The sequence below is a fragment of the Apus apus genome, chromosome 13, assembly GCF_020740795.1.
Source record: "Apus apus isolate bApuApu2 chromosome 13, bApuApu2.pri.cur, whole genome shotgun sequence".
Taxonomy (NCBI): Eukaryota; Metazoa; Chordata; class Aves; order Apodiformes; family Apodidae; genus Apus; species Apus apus.
The window spans coordinates 16,212,828-16,231,659 of NC_067294.1; the positions used below are offsets into that span (position 1 = coordinate 16,212,828).

Consider the following 18,832-nt stretch of genomic DNA (forward strand, 5'->3'; position numbering starts at 1 on the left):
CTCCTGGTACCCCAGGCTGCACAGCAGCCCAAAACTTAGTCATTGTAATGCCTCTTTCTCTTTTTTCCCCCATTTAAAATGTTTCAAAAAGGATTTATTTTCCAAAACTGTTGACAATTGTTCTTTGAAAATGGGAAAATACGTCTAAATCAATTAAAACCAAACAAAACTTTTCCCTAACTCAACCAAGCAGAAAGATAAGAAATCCTGTTTGTCCAGCATTTGCAACGTGAAGGTCTCCAGGCAGGAGCACAGCTAGTAGAGATCAGTACAAATCTTCTATTAGAAAGCAAACCATGCTTTTCATTTCTGGCCCTGGGCTCACATGTTTGTTATATCTGATCCTGCAGGCAGATTGGCAGTTTGGTTTGGATTAAATTCAACACACGGTTTATGCCATACTTTTGATAAGGCTCAATATTAATCTGATTGTTTTATTTTCTGTGTGATCTTTAGCACTTGAGGAGCAGAATTGTCTGTTTCTAGGAATATTTTTGCAGTGAAACCATTGAGGAATTTATTTCTGGAGAGAAGATGAAATAATCAATTTAAAAATCTCTCAAGATCCTAAGTACAGTTGAAATCCATGAACTGCAGGCAGTAAGCTTGGCATGACCTGGGCAGGCTTTGAGCTGTGTAATTAACTGATATAAAAGAGTGTTTTCTTTAAAGATCTTTGGAAAGGCAGCAGAGGAGGAGACTGGCACATGCAGAGGGACCAGAGCAGGTTCCTGTGCTTTGACTGATAACATCAGCTCACAGTTCTGGTTAACTGGGAATGAAGAATGTCATTGTTGGCACCTGGAAGTGTTTGTGAGCTTGGGTTTCTTCCTGGGAATAATAGATGTTGCCACTGTTTGCTGATTCCCTGGACAATGTCCTGGGGTCTGTCCCAAAGGTAGACTTTAGGTACATTGTGTACAAGTAGTTATTTATTTGAATGGTATAGATTTATTCAATTTATTGATGAGCTTCACTAACCAAAGCTGCTGTCTTTTGCCATTGCTTTGTTCCCTAGAATGAAAGTGGGGGAAAAAAGGTAGGAGGATTGGGAATGGGGAGGACTGAAGGGGAAAAGAAAAGATGGAAAGGAAGAATTACTTGTTACCTTTGAACTCTATGGCTCAGCAGTTTCATGCCTGGAAAGCTGGCAAAGCTTTGTGTCCATCCTCCCTGGAGGATGCAGAGATCTGTTGTGGCTAATATTGGGGCCACCTTCACCTCTGATGCAAGAATGGCCACTTGCAAACATGGTTGTTTTATCAGGGGTGAGGTTGGTCCCAAAGCTTGTCTTTGGTGCTTGAAGGTAACCAGTGCTGGCAGGACCTTCCTGTTGGTGGGAAGGTGCTGGAACCAGGCACGGGAAAAGCTCTGGCTGGACGGTGGTGCTGAAGGCAACTCAGATCCTTATCCCAGCTCTCTATTAACTTAATAAAAACTGAAATGAATGGAGCTAGAGATGAACGCTGCCTGGCTGTGCCTGCATTTGAAGCTGCCTCCAGCAGTGAGTTGCACTCAGCAAGGTTCCTAGGTGAGCACCTCCAAGTGATGGAGCTCCTGAGGCACGTGTCCTGGAGTGAAGTCCTTGATGGTGCCAGTTCCTTGTAACCATCCGTGCTGGACGAGCCGCAGATCTCCAGCCTCAAACAGAAGACGTGTGTTTGCACAATTAGCGTGGCCCCTTCCTTCCCTGGGAGCAGAATGGTTTATTGATTTCTTTGGCCCGCTCACCCCCACCTATTCAGCAATAATGACCCTTCCACCCCAACCCTAAATCATCCGGGCCTGCCTCGCCCGTAAGCCCTCTAATCTTTTTGGGTTGTTGTTGGTATTTATGCTCGTGGAGGTTTATGATCTGTCGGCGCTGGCTGCTGAAATGCTTTATTTATCCATATGCTGGGCCACACAGGGAGCGTCCTTATTCTGGTATCATGTTCAGGATGCTGTAGTTAGGGTTTGTGTCAGCACTTCCATGCACAAACCTTGTTATTCAGGGGTTTTGCAACTCTGTGGAAAAGAAAACCAGTGACCTGGCACGGCGAGGGGAGGCTCGGAGGCACACATGAAAGCCCAACAAGCCACTGCCCATTTAGGGATTATTAGATGGGCAACCTTTTTCCTTGAGGAACACAGCCAAAACCATCGTCCTCCTTTGGTTTGATTTTGTAACAAGAAAACCCTCTTGTGTGCATGTATTGGTGTCGGGTGGGGAAAACACAGTGAGGTGGAACACGGGCTGGAATCGTCTCTGGATACCTAAAAACCAAACATCCGGCTGTTGCGGAACAAAACTGCCTTCTGCTCTGGGCAAATCCTGTGCTGGGGAGAGTGGAAGGTTTGGGGATGGCAGTGGGTGCTCCTGGCCACCTCACTTTGCCCGGCCCCACAGCTGGCTGGCTCAGCACCACAGCCCTCCCAACAGTAGGTGATGGGGAATATAAATGTGATTTATTGCCCTGTTAGCGCAGGAGCTTGTGGGCTTATAAATTACTTGGAGATTTCTTGATAATAGAGGGAGTGTGGTATAAGCAGGAGAGATAATAGGGCTAGGGAATGTGTTTCAAAGAACTTTTTTTGGGGGGGAAGGAAAAGTTTCGTGGCTGTTGGCAGGTGATGGCTGGCTGTGGTGGAGGAAAAGCCTTTACAGACCAACCCAGACGGGTTGTTTTCTTTTTCTGGCCCCTCCTAAGTGGCTGGTGGATTTTGTGGGTGCTCCGTGGAGCAGCCTGGAGCAGGGCTGGTAAGTCAGAGGGAAAATACTTGTGGAGCTCATTAGTCCAAGACAGCAGGTTGGGGTTTGCACCGGGTGTAACTTGTTCAAGCAGAACGGATCAGCCACTTGTGTCTACAAGCAGGAGCAGGCAGTGACAAAGTACCCTCTGGTGTCCTCAGAAAGAGGACACCGTGGCAGCAAGGATTTTATAAAAGGGAAATCAGGAGCCCCAGATAGATGCTCAACCCTTTTGTTGGCAGCAACTGAGCCAATATGACTGAGAGCCTGGAGGTGCTGCTCCAAAGCCATTTTTCTCGTCTCCAGGATGGTGCTGGCAGGTCTTGCAGCATGTCACCATGTGTAGCTGAGGGGACTCTGCCACTGTGCCTGGCAGCATGCTGAAAGCAGCAGCAGTGGTGCAGGAGCATCATTTTGGGGAGGGCGTTAATGAATTGGGAGGTGCAGGAACTCCTCTCCTCAGACATGCCTTGGGGTTGGGTCCAGGGGATGCTCAGGGACAGCATTTACCTCTCTCTCAGTCCTGGTTTTGCTTGACCTCCTTGGGCAGGGCATGGAGGAAGGGTTGGCAGCTTCTCTGCGGGCTTGAGGAGCAGCTTGGGTGCTGACACTGAAATGGGGCTGGTTGCCACCTCTTCTGTTTTCCCTTGAAGCTTTTGGAGCTGGCCACAGGTCTTGTTCCCTGAACAAAAACTTCTAAGCCATTTTTTAACATCTTGGCCTTACTCTGGGGATGGTTTTGCTGTGAAGTTGTGCTTTGCTGATGGCTCCTGGAAGCTCTGCACCATGTTACTGTGGGGCATCTCAGACCTTGGCTTCAGGTAGGACTACTCCAGAGAAGTTATAAGAAACAGGAAATATTGTTGTTAATTATTACTTTAATTGAGTTTTGCTAAATGGAAGTGGGTCTTTCCAGGTAAGTTGATTTGAAGTGCTGTATTTAAAGCATGTAGCACAAGTTCAAATGTCCACCTCCTATGTCAGCAGGGCTTCCTGGCCGTGTTTTTGGGGTTCAGAGGACATCCAGAGAGCTCCATCCTGCCTTGCAGTTCATGAAATCGTTTTTGCAAGGCAAGAAAAGTATGAAGCAAGATCAAAAGATGATATCACCCTTATAGAGGTGAAGGAAATTGTGCATCTAATGTTTCAGTGAATTTCTGGTCAAAACAATCTCTGGAAAGCCCAGTTCCAGGAATAGCTTGCAAGGCTTGTAAATAAAGACGTTTCTCATGTACTTGGGAAGAGAACTATGCAGGAATGACTCCAGTTGCAGGTGCTTGGTCATGGTAACTTGTGGAGAGGAAAACAGTTGCACACTTTGCCCACATGTTGCTGAGTTTCTTTTTCCTTTTTTTGCAAAGTGTGCAACTGAAATGGGGAAAAGCTGTTAGAAGGACAAGGGGGTGCTCCTCTCCAGGGTTCTGATTTCACACATTGCCATTTATTTTTTGGGTAGTTTGCTGACCTGCTCCGTTTTTCACCCTGACTGCTCTTCCTCAACACTGTTACCCCACTGTTACCTTGCCTCTGTTAAGTCCCAGTGGGTCCAGAGAGTTCAGTGGCTGGTTCCTGGGAGCTGGTCTCCTACCTGATTGTGCTGTGCTGTTGTCCCAGTCCCTACTCTCTCCTGTTCAGGAGCCTCCAAGGGCATTTCCTAACCTTCCCTGTGGCACAGCAGCCACGCTCAGCAGTGCCAGCCCTGCTGTCACAGGATTTGTTTCACTGGTTGGGACACAGAGCCCAGCAAGGCTGTCCCCCAAACCAGATGTCCCCATCAGGTGCTGTAAGTAGGCTTTGAGAGAGAGACCAGCCCAGAGACACAGGACTTTCCCCCTCAAATAACTAATATTAGCAGGCTGGTGTTCAGGAGATACATAACCACTGAGGCTGCTGCGTGGTTACCAGTTTCCAGTGATGTTTTGGTAGTTTCCTTAACATGGATTTGATATTTGCCCTGAACCTCCAAAGGTCTCCCTTCCCTTCCCCCTTGGAGATGGTGGGAGTGCAGCAGATGCTGAGCTGAATGATGGAGAAGACACACTGTAAATGTAGGAGGGGAGGGTGCAGGCTGTGGGAGGGATTTGGGGTCTCAAACAGCTAATGTCAGCCCGTCCTAAAAGCAGGCATGAAAACACTGGGGGCAGGCTCGTGGGGATGAGCAGGAGGCAGGAGTGTGAGGTACCAGCAGCACAAACCTTCCTAGCAGAATGACTCCTGCAATTTCAGTAAATCCCCTGACTGGCCTCCAGTTATTGTTAGATGGATTAACCTCCCTGTCCTTGGTTGCAACCGTTTTCTTATTTCCCAGCAGTGTGTAGAGGCTGCCAAATCATGGGATGAGTGAGCAGTGACACCTGAGGAGGTCCCTTTCCCCTTGGCACCCTTCCCGCGGAGGGTCACTAGGTGTTATCCACCTAGAATAAGCAGGAGAGGGACCAGTTGGAGCTCAGTGAAAGGTTTCCAGAGAGGAAACTCGATAGAGGACAAGTGACAGGGGATAATTTGATCAGGTTTCCAGGCACCTCTGCTGAATCAGCTGCGTGCTTCTGGAGGAGCCACCTTTCCTGGGAGATCAGGGCTTGGGAGCTACTGTCCAGGCAGACGCTTGGGAGCCACATCTGTATTTTCTTTGCAAATGCAATGAGAAAAGGTGTTTTGGGAATCCTGCCCTGAGCTGGTGTGCACTGCTCGGCAGTTGCCATGTTTTACCCTAGAGGGAGTTGCTTTTCTGCAGTGGGAGCAGGGATCTGTGTTCCCTGGACGATGTCAGGGGACCGGGATGAAAGGAGCTCCCGGCGTGAACGTCGGATCAGGGCTGTGCTGCTGCCGCTGCAGATGTGTACTTCTTTGGTGGGGAGATGGGGCTCTGCTGATCTCCTGTTTCCTGACAGTGGTGTTTTCCCGAGTATCACTTAGGTTTCCCACATCTTGTCCTTTTGCTTCTGTTTTTTGTGGACGTCCCAGCTGGGCTGGTATGGAGCAGAGGAGCCAGAGATGTCACCTTGGACCTGATGGGCCCGTGCTTTAAACCAGCATTGTAAGTCCTAGGGGTGAATGGCTGTGTCTTTTTCCAGGGTTTGGAAAACCCCTGACTGGCTTCAGGGGAGTGGGCTTGGGGTCTCTGCTCTGCTGCCGTGGCCAAACGGGTTTGCAGCCGGAGCAGCTGCCCCAGGAGGAAGTTGCTGCTGGTGGAGGGAAGGAGAGAAAAGGTCAGAGGTGCTTTGAACCTGGCAGGTTTTTCAGTAATTGGGTTCAGGACTCGTTTGAAGAGACAAACAAATTGCTGGGAAGTATTTTTAGTGGGGTGCCTGCAGCTTTTGTCCCAGGAGCACCCCGCTGGGAGGAATGCCCTGGTCTGGCTGCAACCCAACCAGCGCAGCCAAGCTGGGCTCCTCCAGGGTGAGGAGTGAAGGGTGAGGGGGACACTCTGGGGACAAGCAGGGACAGGGGAGGGGTAGCCTCCTTACCTTCATGTCTCACCTTTGCAGAGCTCCCTGTGCTTTGTGCAAAGGCTTTTCAGTTCAGGAACAAACTGTGCAGCTGCTGCTGGGTCTGCATTGAGAGGACCCTTCTTCACAGGTGATCTGTGCTCCCAGTTGGGTGGCCATGCTGCTGCCTTGTTGGGGACTGGGTTTGCTCTTGGGCTCATTTGGGCTGGAGAGACTTTTTGGTTTCCTCTTGAGCTCTTGTTTCTTGAAAGCCTGTTTCAACTGCTCAAAACCCACTAACAGACAACTGCTTGTAACAGTTTGAATAGCCAAAGAGTTTTAAGTCCTGCAGATCAGGGCAGCTTGTTTCAGCAGGAGCATTTTCTCCGTAAGGAAAATAAACTTTTGTTGTTGTTAAGGCAGCTGTAGCATGCCAAACCCCCCAAATTCAGATGCTGGCTTTGTGGTCCGTGATATCACCAGGGTTGGTGTGGCTGTTCTGCAGATCCTTCTTGCAGTTTGCTTTGCAGTGATACCTGTGGTGCCAGGAGGGACACAGCCATGAAACTGCTTCTGAAAAATATTTATGCCCTGGTGCTAGCAGGGAGGAGTGGTGGGCAGTAGCACAGAGCCATGCAAAGCCTGAAGGATGTTGCCAGAGGTCTGCAGAGCCTGTGGGGAATGAATGAATATTGACATTTTCCCCCAAGCACCAGAAAGGGGGGGAGTTGTTTTGGGTTTTCTTTGGCCCTCATTGAACTTGATGGTGTTGGAAATAACTGGTGAAGTGGCAATGATGGGAGCTTAGCTCTTCCCCAGCAATATCATCTGGGGAGGACCCACAGTAGAAGATTTCTGCTGAGAAAAAGGAACATTTTGGGAAGCTTAGGCTTGTGGAAGCAATGATTTTTGCAGACTGGGGATGTTGTGAAGGCTGGTGTAGCACAACCTCCAGAGCCAACCTGTGGGTTGTGTGTCTCAGGGAGGGTTTGATCTGCGTGGTAGGATGTGTCCAGGACAATGTAGGTGTAATGAGGCCTTGCTCCTGGGGAGGTGGGAGGATTCCTGCTGGCACCAAGGTTTGGGTTGCTGTGATCACACACTGCCCAGCTCCAGGCTGTGTAGTTACAAGATAGTGCTGTTCAGGCAGTATTTGGGACCAAACAGAATGAGACCTGAGCACGTGCCTGGAGGGGATATGGGGATTTCACCCTGTTCTTGGATGGCTCAGCCAAGGTATAAAGTCAGTGACAGAGCTAAGACAATAGTGGAGTGATAATAGTCCAGCTTATCCTTCCAGTGGTAAATGGAAGTCTTGTACATTTTGGAAATCCAGGTGCTGAACATGGGCAACAAATCTGGAGCCCTGAAACTCTGCCTGTCTAACTTGTGTCTGGTGAGTTTGACAGCTACAGCATCAACCCTTCCAGCTTCCTCCAGCCCAGGCTGCACAGAGATGTCCCATGGAAGCCTGAGGTGACCTCATGAAACCACCATAGGAATTTAATGTATTTCACTAAGCAGAGGAGGATTGAGCTGTTTGATTTTTTTGAATAGCCTCTAATTTTTTCCCTACTTATCTTTTTGAAACTCCTGTTTTCATTATTCTGGAATCATCACACTGTTTCCTAAAACTAAAGTTTCAGTAAGGTCTGGTTGTACTTTTTAAAATGGAAAGGAGTGAAGCTTGTGGGAGAACTGTAGCACTGGAGCAAAGCTGAACTGCTTTGCACCCTCGTGGGCCCAAACTCCCTGTGTCAGTATCTCTTCCTGAGACAAGAACCATCTGGATAAATGACAATGTCTGAGTCAGGATTGCTGAGGTTGCCGTAAAGTGGTGCCACAGGTGTCCTACGAGACCAGAAGGCTGGATGTTTTAAAGCTTTGTTGTGATCTAGTGTCCCAGTTTGGGAACCCCAGAAAGGACAACCAGAGTTATTGACAAAGGTGCATTTCAGCAAGTCCACCTGCTACCTGGAGGATCTCGCCTTGAGACCTCGGACAACTGAGGGTCAGAGCTGCAGAACCGAGCACCTGTAGATTCCTTTTGGGTGTGTGGGGACCTGCAGCAACCCTTCCAATCATCCCAGGGGAGATGAGGTGCCAACGCTGGAGTGGTCACATCTGTCTGACCTAGGGTGGCTTTGGGTCGGACCTTCCTTCCAGCACCGACCTGGGGCAGCAGCTTTGGAAGGCGACGTTTTGCCAGTCGCAGTGGAAGTCAGAAGGACCACCCAGTTCTGATAAGGGCAATTTAGAAAGGAAGGGGAAGATTGTGAAAAGAGGGGCAAAGGGGCACAAAAGGGAAGAAAAAAAACCAACCCACTGCTGAACAAAAATGAAGATCAAGACCGCTGTTAAACACACTGCCTGCGAGGGAGGTCCCCACCCTGCCTTTTCTAATCTAGAGCCAGCAAGGATTGTATTAACAGCTTCAACGCAATGGAACAAATTAATCCCTGATGTAATTGAAATCGGTGAGGTCTCACAATAGGTGAGTTTGACCCAGTGGGATAGAAATAGAACAAGTATTGGAATGAAGGAGTGAAATGAAGTCACACTGTTCAGCCATCGGTATTTCATTCCTAGAAACAAAGGCTGGACAAATGCAGAGAATACATGGCTCTGCTGGGCATGGTTGAAAGCTGCTCAATAATATCAAGCTTTGAAGGGTTATTTCTGTGTGGAGAGGAAGGATATAGCAGAGATAGAACAAGCATTAAAAAGAAAGAAAGGCAAAGAAAGAAAGGAAGAAAGAAAAAAAAGCCCTGCTTGCTCGTTGCCTGATTGATAGAAGTGGTAAAATAATACCAGCCCTGAATTAAAAAAACCAACAACAAAACAAAACAGAAACGATATATCACAAGTGGAGAAAAATAAGGAAAAGAATTAAGGTGTGAATTGTATTTCTGGGGAATCAAAACTGTCAAGAGCTTGTGGTGAGAGGTAGTGCCCTGCAGACTCCTCTGCAGCTGAGGTGCACGGAATTGGTTCACTGTGGCTAGCACAAGTAGCAGGAACTGGTCCCACTGGGAAGAGGTGCCCTTTGGTGCTGGGAGGTGGCTTGGTCTCAGCCCCTTTGGCACTGCTGCACCGTGGCACAAAGGAGGCTCCTGCAGAAAGGTGGGCTCCCTCTTGCAGGCTGCTGAGCTGCTGTTGCTCATGGCAATTATATTAATAATGTGATTTGGGGCTGCAGCCAGTGACCTGGTTGTTCTGGGCGAGAATGAGCAGATGCAGGAGGAGATGTGGAGGATGGGGTGTTGGAGCTGGGTGAGGAGAGCTGCCTTGCAGCACTTCAGCAGCACTGGAGCTGGGCTGTGCAGCACCAGCAGCACTGGCTGCAGGCACCTTTCCTCCCTCTGCCTGCACGTGAGGATGACTGAGGCTTTAGAAGTCATTAATCAAGGCTGAAACCCTGCTCTTCCCCAGAGAGAACCATTTTCCAGGGTGGAACAAGTTTGAAATGTCACCATCTCACAAATGATGAGTTTTCACAGTTCTGGCTAAGGCTCACTCCATCATCGAGAAGAGAAATTTGGGTTTTCTCGAAGTCGGCATCACCTTTCTCTAGAAAATGGCCAAATACTGACTGATGGGCCATAAAACATTCATTTCCTCAAACTCTCTCAGGTTCCAGTTTCTTGGCACTCCCTTCTGCCTTCCTCATGGTTTCATACCAGGCTCAGGAAGGCTGTTGTCTGACGCCTGAGGGTTGATGGACACGTTGTTTTAGGGGAGCTGGATGGCAGTGGTATGTGGCTTGGAAAGCTGGTGGGATCTTGGGAAGATGCTGAGGGGTTTGGCGGAGCAGTAGTTGTACTTCTGAGGGGCTGTGTGTTTGGAGAGAAGGAAGGTCTGACACTGCCTGAGGAGATTTAATGTGTGGCCTCTCTGAAAGTGGCAGGCAGCTCTCCAGAGAAAAGGAGGCTCCGCTTGCACAGCAGCTTTTGGATCCAAGTATGTGTCACCTTGCTGAGTTGTATGTCCCCTTTTCCAAGCCCTAGCAATGTCTTCTCTTTGGGTCTTGTTTAATGTTTCTGAAATCCAAAGGGAAAGGCAGGCTCGACCCCTTCATCACCCCATTTCCTTCTCCGTTTCAGCTCCATCCCTACATGCCCTTCACTTACAGTGCATTAAACAAAGAGCAAACATCATTGAATTTCTCGTCCTGCAGCAACTCGAAAGTGCTCAAGTCAAAGAAAAGAGGGTCTTGATTTCAGGGTGTATCTGTGCAGGAGCAGGGAGAGCTCTAGGTTTCTCCTTGTGATGGGCCAGTGTCCCCTGCATGGTCTCATGCTGTGGGGAAGCTCAGCTCCCATCCTGGGTTTGGGCAGGAACTCCTGCAGTGAGGGGAGGTGGAAGTGAAGATGCTCTGGTGCTTGGCTTTCTTCCTTTCCCAGCATGCTGAACTGGAAGTCAGGAAGAGACTGGGGAAAGGGAAGAGCCTGAATGCATCACAAGGAGAAGCACGAGGGGGAAAAGTATTATTCAAGCGAAAAGACACTGTTGATTCAAGAATAAACAGATGTAAACTAGAGACAAATACATGAAATAGGTAGAAAACTGAGGCAGGGAATATTAGGGAAGTGTTTCTGAAACAGCCTTCTAAGGAACCAAAGTCAAAAGTTGGTTCATGACTTTATGAACAGGCTATAGCAAGTTACAGCTCTCGTGGAACAAGTTCTTGTGTCATCTGGGTTTAAAATAGGACATTGATGCTTTTTCCCCATTAAAATATATATATATATATATATATATATATAAAAGTGTTTCAAGGTAAAATGTTTGTAAACACAATTGGTGGAGCCTTTTGTGGAGTCTCATGTCTACATCGGTTTGAACAACCACGTCCATGGTGCACCCTGTTGCTCAGTCACACAGCCCATCCTGGAGGACACAGTCAGCTCCCAAGACTGAGAGTGCAGCTTAGCTTCTTGGATATTTATTTTTCAAGGAAAAAAAAATCTTTTTCTGTGGAAAACAGGAAGAAACAAACACGAAAACCAGGGTCTAAATTCTGTTATTGTGAAAGCCTTGATTGTGTTTGTACATTTCTGGCACTGTCCCCCTGCAGCCTCTCTCCTGTTGGATGCACAGAGATTCACTCTGAAGTGCCCTTGCCCTTTCACTCCAGATCACTCCTGCACATCTGAAGATGGAGCTACTTTGTGTTAGATGAATTTCCAAATGTGCCTCTAAGCCCAAAGAAGTGAACATGTCCAAGCCGTGCACATCCGCTTCTGCCTGGCTTTGAACCAGGCTCTGGAACCTGAAGGTAACAATATCCTGGCTATGGACTGACTTTGCAGTTAAGAGGAGGAAAAAGCAGCAAATCAAGAGTGCATTGTGTTTCACTGGCTGTCCAGGCTGGCTGTCATGGTGAGCTAGCAAATTCTGCTGTAATTGGCATAGAGGAGTTTTGCCAAAGTCATGGAAACTAAGTGGTTTGTTACTTGCCTTTGCAGACTTGAGAGAGATCTGTCTTGGATATCCTCTTGTTGACCTTAGCGAGTTAACTTTCATGTGTTTAGAAGGTCATGGAGAAAATCATTAATATTAGGTTGATTTGATGGCTGAAAGGTAATAAGTATTTCCTGCTTATCAGATGGTGTTTGAAAGGACTTTGAATAGCTTGATTTGTTTATCTTTTGCAATCGGTACAGCCCTTAGCAAGAGGGATTTTGTATTCCTGGTTCAGTTTGGGGAATGACATATGGTTTGCTGTCTGATGGGGCTTGGAGGATAAAAAGCAAAAAACCAGTACATTCTGAAGTCCAGCTCCCTTGGCCATGCTGTGGGCCTTGGACATCTCGTGCTGTAATGCTTTGTGACATGAACAATAACAGATTAAGACCCTCTGTTGCTGGAAAGCTCAGAATAGAACACTCGAAGTGCTCCGAGGTTGGTTGGATGGATGGAAAACCCAATCCTGTTAGGATGGCTTGGCACCACGAGGGTTTCCCTGACCTTGGTGGGGCTGTGGTTGCTGCTCACAACAAGGCATCGGTGTTTGCAGGGATGTGGCACAAGCTTCTGTAGCACTAAGAGTGCAGGGCCCCTCTCAGAGGCTTTGGCTGTTCTTGAGCATTTCTTGGATTACTTTATGGTGAAACCTTCGGCTGCGTCAGCAAAATGGTCTTTTCCTCACCCTCCATCTGGGATTTAACAAATAGGAGAGTCATTCTTTAAGCTGAAAGATCGTTGTAAAGTAATTTGAAATGAAATCCACTCATTGTTTGAAAGTCGTTGGGCAAAACAGCACTTGAAAACCTCCCAGTGTGGCCGTTTGAAGGCAGATGTTGTTTCTGGTTTCTGTGGCTGTTTGCAAAGGAGGTAGGACCAAACACACCAACCTTAAATGGTTGGGCAAGTACAGCAGCGAGGAGGGAGAGCTGCTTCTTTTCAGGAGTGAGGCATTTCTGATGCTTTGGTTACTTGTGGTCGTGGTTGTTTTTAAAAGGAATGCTGTTTATTCCCTTGCTTAAACTTCTCTGTTGCCAACTGTGTTTTTGGGAGGTCTTTGTAGCTGTGTATTCTTGCTGAAAGATGTAGTGGGAAATAAATAATAAACGGATGAGGAACTGCTTAAAAAGAGAGAGGAAGAATAAAAATGAAGCTGGATTTGATGCTCTCTGTGTTAACGACTGGGATTTTGCAGACTATGAACCACGGGCAGAGAGTGAGGTGGAGCTGCATGAAACCCACTATCCTGAGATGCTCAAGCTGTCCTGCATGGACAGTGCTCCACACCACTTGGGTAGGTTTGCAAAGTAGACTGCAATACAACCCCAAGCCCCAGCAAAACACTGGAGGAGATATGGCAATGCAGGAGATCCTTCTCCTGTCTCCAAAGCGTGTCCTACAGGACACGTTGCTGGTCTTGGGGCTTGGAGATGAGGGCAGCCTTTTGTTTCGGGGACCTGTTGTGCTGAGCTTTGCATCCAGAGTCTGTAGGCTTTGCCACCTACAGTGTGGATTATCAGATTAAAAGGCCAAAAATAAGAGATGCTAATTTTGTGCTTGGTGTCTTACTATGCAGTAATAATGTATTAATAGTAAAAAAAAAAAAAAATTAAAAAAAAAATCCATTTGCTTTGGTGGACAGAAGTAAAATCCTGATGGTTTCAAGTGGGACTGAGTCTTAAAGACATTTCTGCATCCATTTTTTGTGCAGTTGTGATTGTTACAGAAATGGATTTGAGGTGGATGGACTTGGTTTCAGGTGACCTGGAGTGAGTGCTGGCAATCAGTTACTGAAGGAGGCATATGTTACTAATTTTTTTGAGATTTATGGTGTATATAAATGGACTTTCTTATCTCAGTAAAGTTAGCTGCTTGAGGGACTGTACTCTTCAGGGCAGGGATACTGTGAGAATGGATTTCAGCAATGATCAAATAGGGTTTATCTCATGAAATCGACACTGCATGAAATTTTATTTTAGAGTATTGATACTCTCTGCTGGGGGCCAGATGCAGCCCAGGCTGGCACAGCTAATTCCCCTTGGCCACAATCCAGCAGAGCATCCTGTTTCCACCGAGTGTTTAAGTGTGTGCTTATCTTTAAGCAGGCAGCTAAATCCTGGTGGTTTTACCCCCATGCCGAGCCAGGGTTTCTAGTCCAGGGGACAGGTCAGCTGCAAGGAGGACTTGCAGAACGTTCCCCCTCCAGGATTTCTTCCCCTGGGCTCCAGCAGGGCTGGTCACTGGAGAAGCAATGGAGTGATACACACTTGGGTTGGCTTTATGTCAGGGCTTGGTGTCCTCTGCTGATCCCTGCACCAGGCTGGACAAGGTGCTGGGGTGATGCTGGGGGAAGAGGAGATGTCATCCCTCTGGGCTACAGCCTGTCCTTTGCGAGGTGGATGGAGACCCTTAACAAGCTGATCTTGGGCAGGAAAACTGTGAGGAACTTGTGCATGTGGCTTCATGCCTGCTCAGAGCTGGCTACAGAGCAGGATGCCCAGCATCCACCCAGGCACCATGGCTATGGGCTGGGGCCTCAGTGGTGGGGAGTGCTCAGGAGGCCAGAAAAAGAGATAATTAAAACATATTTTGGAAAATAGATTGCCTTTTCCATTTGAAGGTTCCAATAAAGCAAAGCAACCTGCCCTTCCCCCCACTACAAATCCCACCTGCTTTGGCTTTTCTTTTTTTTTTTTTTTTTCCTAGAAAAATGTGAAATTCATTAACATGTGGTGAACGCAGTGCAATGACGTCATCTTGATTTAAAATCTGTTTTAAATCTTAAAATGCTGGAGCCAGAATCTTAACTGCAAATAGCCTTGCTTTTGTGGGTAAGAGGCAGACTGTCAGCATCGCTCGAGCATCTTTATTTTTAGTAGTTTAGCATCCTTTGCAACAATATCATTTGAGAAGAAAGCAAGACGAGATGTAGGATGAAAAAAAAAGAAAAGAAATGGATATTACTCATGTTAAAAGCCAAGACCTTCTGTTTGTGCTCAGGGGTAACTGTAGTGCCTCAGGGGAGGAGAGGGAGCAGAGCCCAGCTTGGACTCAGGAGATGGGTTCCACCAGGATTGTGATCCTGCTCTGGCAGGGAGGTTGGACGAGATGATCTTCAGAGGTCCCTTCCAACCCTGATTACTCTGTGATTCTGCCCTCCCAGCTGGGGCCAGAGCTGCTGCTTCTCTTCCACTCTTGTCTTGGGGTCTGTTTTCTACAGTGGGGAATATCACTACAACTGATGGGATAATTCTTGTCCATCACTTCTGTCAGCACCTTGAATGTCGATTTAGACCCAGTGTCTCCCTGAACGTCCCATGGCACAGTGTGTGGGTTTAGCTCCTGCAGTCTCTCCTCCTAACTTCTGACAGCAAAATAAGGGAGTTGAACTGGTTTCTCTCCTAGGACTTGGGATTCAAACAGCATAAACCCAGCGTTTAACAATGGCAGAAGAGGTGACCCTGCAATGTCCCTGTGAACCTTGTTGCTGCTGCCACTGTGCTGAATATCATGTTTTTGTTTGGGTTGCTTAGTGAAGGTCTGGTGCTAAGCAGCACTGCCTGCCCAAGGTTTTCCTCCTGCTGCTCATCTGGTCGGTTACTCGATAATTAGAAACACTAAAAATTTATTTTGAGGTTTTGACTTTCTGGGAGTATTTGATTTAGAAATATTTGCTGGTGCAAGATGACAGATGCGGGAGGCTGAAGTGAGACTGTTTTGCCTGTTCTGGCCACTTGCTCATAGGTATTTTAGCCTGGCATGGACCTGAACAAGGCTTTATTGACCCTTTTTCATTCACCTTCCCAGCTCCATCCCCACACCTACATATCAGAGCACCCTTGATATCAGGCTAGCAGGACAAGTGTGCATTAGTGGGAACTGTGTTAGGAGGAGAAATAACAACTCTGCTAGGAGAAATTGTTCCTCTGTCAGCCCCAAACCTAAGCACCATTGAATTCTCCATGATTCTTATAGGTATAATTAAATCCCCATGTGATTCTTATTTTGTGGTGGATTTGGTCTGTTACCTGCAGCAGTGCACAGGGTTAGAGCTTGTCAGCAATGAGTTTTATTTAAACAGTCTTTGTCTTGGTCAAATTAAGAATTGTCTTTTGTGCAGTAGTTTCATGTGTTTGCCACTCGATAATCTTTTGCATTTGGTTTCTGGATGATTTATTGTCCTGTGAAGGGGCTCTGCCCCCAAAATTGTGTCCATCTGTGAGTTTGGAGTGGGTATCTTGGATGTTGTGGTGCAAACACTTCCTGGGACAGATTGTGGAGTGATTTCTGGGCTCTAGTGTGAAGTACTTTTTGGTGTGTGCTGCCCAGCACCCCCTTCAGGAGGGCAACTTGAGAACATCTTGGTTGTCTGGTCCTCTGACATTGGGCAAGGATGGACAAGTCTCTAGGAGCAAAACTAGGAATCCTGTTTCAGTCTTTTTTGGGAAACATAAGATAAGATAGGAAACAAGATCTCCGAGGAAGGGCAGATGCGATAGAGAAAGTTTCTGGTAATATTTTAATCCACTGGCTGGAAAAAAAATAGGTGAAGTGTCTCAAACAGAATCACAGGATTTTTGGAGTTGGAAGGGACCTTAAAGATCATCCAGTTCCAACCCTCCTGCATGGGCAGGGACACCTCTCACTAGAACAGGCTGTTCAGAGCCCCATCCAAGCTGCCCTTGAGCGATCAGACCCTGCTGATAACAGCCTCATGGCTGGACATGTTGGGTTGTCTCTTGCTGGTCCTCATGACCTATCCCCAAGCCATGGCCCTGCTGAGGCCAACAGAGATGCATCCATAGACTGTCACCAGTGAGCTGGCTTCACTCAAAAGCAGAGCTGGCACAAAAGTTAGGCTGAAGAGTCCCTGTGTAGAGGTGACGCTTCTATCCTAGTAGGTTGTATGCTTGTGCAAGCTGGAGTCCATTCTGCTGATGTCAGCATAAATAGGTTTTCCCCTTTACTTCTTCCCTGCAGTTAATCTGGGGCTTCAGTGCAGCTGCTGAAGGTGCAGCACAAATCCCCTGAAACAGACTTATCAGTTCCCTTCCTCCCCTATGTGTCCATGCAACCTGGGAGAGGCTATGCACATGCAAAGGAGAGATGAATTTATGGCCAGAGTGGCTGATTGGGATTAAATCAAAGCAGGACCGAGTAGGAGTTTTTCCTCCAACCCCCCCCCCCCAGAGTTTGACTGTAAAAGCCTGGGTCTGGTTTACTGAGCAGAGCCAGCTCAGGCTAGAGTTACACACCGAGTGCCTGATACCGCGGCCGCAGCTGTCAAACCAAGGGCAGCCAAGTCCCAGTCCTCTTGCGCCACGTGCCCTTGGCAGGTTGATGTGCAATCTTCCCATCCAAGAGGCTTTGTTTTGTTTCATGGTCTGTTCTGTTCTCTCTCCCCCTTTCCCCATCCCATCTCAGATGTTTGCTGCCGAGGAGAATGTAGATTTTCGGATACACGTGGAGAACCAGACGCGAGCGCGGGACGACGTGAGCAGGAAGCAGCTTCGGCTCTATCAGCTCTACAGCAGGACAAGTGGGAAACACATCCAAGTGCTCGGCAGGAGGATCAGTGCCAAAGGAGAAGATGGAGATAAATATGGTAAGAATATTTACTGGGATCCCTCAAACTCCAGGTCGAAGGCTTTATTCCTGTATGTTGGGCTCAGCGCCTCTGGGGAGAGGAGGAGCAATAAAAAACAGGGTAAAAGGGAGGAAAAAACCTTTCTGGGTTGAGAACAGGGGGTTTATTGTGGTGGAGCAGGCTGTCAGGCTGGCTCTTAGCAGCAGGCAGTTCCCACAGTAGTGTCATGGCCCAAGTTGTTAGTGTATGATGGTGTTTGAAGGGAAAAATCTATTTCTGCCCAACGCGTGAGCTCCCGGTGTGTCTGCTGGAATTCATAACAGATGCCGGGTTGGTGACTGGGGATGTTCTTTCCCCATAAGATCCAGACTTGCATTTGGGTGAATCCAGTGCTTCAGTGAAGCCCTCTCGTTTGTATTGGTGGAGAGGTATTTGGTGTGGGCTGAAATGAAGCAGACTTTGGAGCTTGGAGAGTACCCTAGAGCTTAAGTTGAATCTCGGGGAATGTGGATTCTGCAGGAGGGCAAGTAATGGACCTTCCCCTGGGTCAGCAGCATGCTCAACTGTCCTCATTGTGATTTGCACACAAGCAACGTGCTGGAGAGGCTGCTAGCAGGCTGAATGATGAAAAAAACCTTGTAGTTCTGGTACATTTTGAGGTGGTGACAGCAGAGACACTTTCGTTGAGTTGGTTTCTGGAAGGATTTTAGGGCTGTTCAGATAACTGGTCCTTTTTCTCTAGTGGATGTACAGCCCCTTGTGTTCACACGTTGCTGCAGAGGGAGGGGGTGTGTGTGTTGGCCAGCATGGATGTTCACGTGTGGTTGACTTCACGTGCAGCACTGCTGAGGTGGAGGTGGGCTGCCATGATGGTGGGTCAAAGTCTAGGAATGGTCGTTTCCCAGGGGAGCTTTGGGCAGGAGGAGGCACATGCTGTGCCCAGCACAGGGGGCAGCACCGGTGGACGAGCTGTCTGAGTTGTGCCGTGGGAGGAGCTGACAGCTAGAAGCACCTGGCTGGTGTGAAACCAGCCCACGCTGCTGCTGTGTAAAATCACCCAGTCTCTGCCCTGAGGTCTCATCAACCTTGTCCTTTGTCATTCCCAAATCTCCAGATAACACAGGAGTGGAAAGTGCCACTTGGCTGCTAATTATTGTGTCATTTTATTGTGTTCCCCCTCTTCAGGTTTGATATGTAAGCCAGTCGCTGCCTGCTGGCTGCTGCTTCCCAGGGCAGGCCCTTGCAGTGCCTGTCAGGTACTGCCGTGCAGTTCTCCTCTCCATAAAAGAAGGCAGCACTTTCCGTGGGGTGCAGCAGGGAAGTGTGCCCGTGAGCAGCTGACAAGTGCTAATTTATGTGTCAAAGCCCATCTTGTCCCCTTCATACATATGCAATCCTGGCTGAACGACACGTCCTCGCGCCGGAGCGCGCTCGTGACCGGTGGGGATGCTGCACAATTGCAGAGCCTGAGATTTCCCATCTGGGGAGCTCCCTGGTGCCTGCATCCCTCCACTCCAGGTTGTTGGCATCCTCTGGACAGCACGGGGTGCTCTGGCCATGGAGGCCATTTGCTGACACCCCTCCTGCTCCCTCTCCTGTGCCTCCTAATCAAACTCCTTG

At 48.1% G+C, this 18,832-nt stretch overlaps 1 protein-coding gene across 1 annotated transcript in view; it reads left to right on the top strand.

Annotated features, from left to right (window-relative positions):
• The window catches only part of FGF18 (fibroblast growth factor 18), a 72,768-nt gene that overhangs the window by 11,543 nt on the left and 42,393 nt on the right, over positions 1–18,832 (top strand). Inside the window, exon 3 of the mRNA XM_051631111.1 lies at positions 17,050–17,230. Coding sequence (XP_051487071.1) covers positions 17,050–17,230 — 181 coding nt within the window. The remainder of the gene's footprint in view (positions 1–17,049; positions 17,231–18,832) is intronic.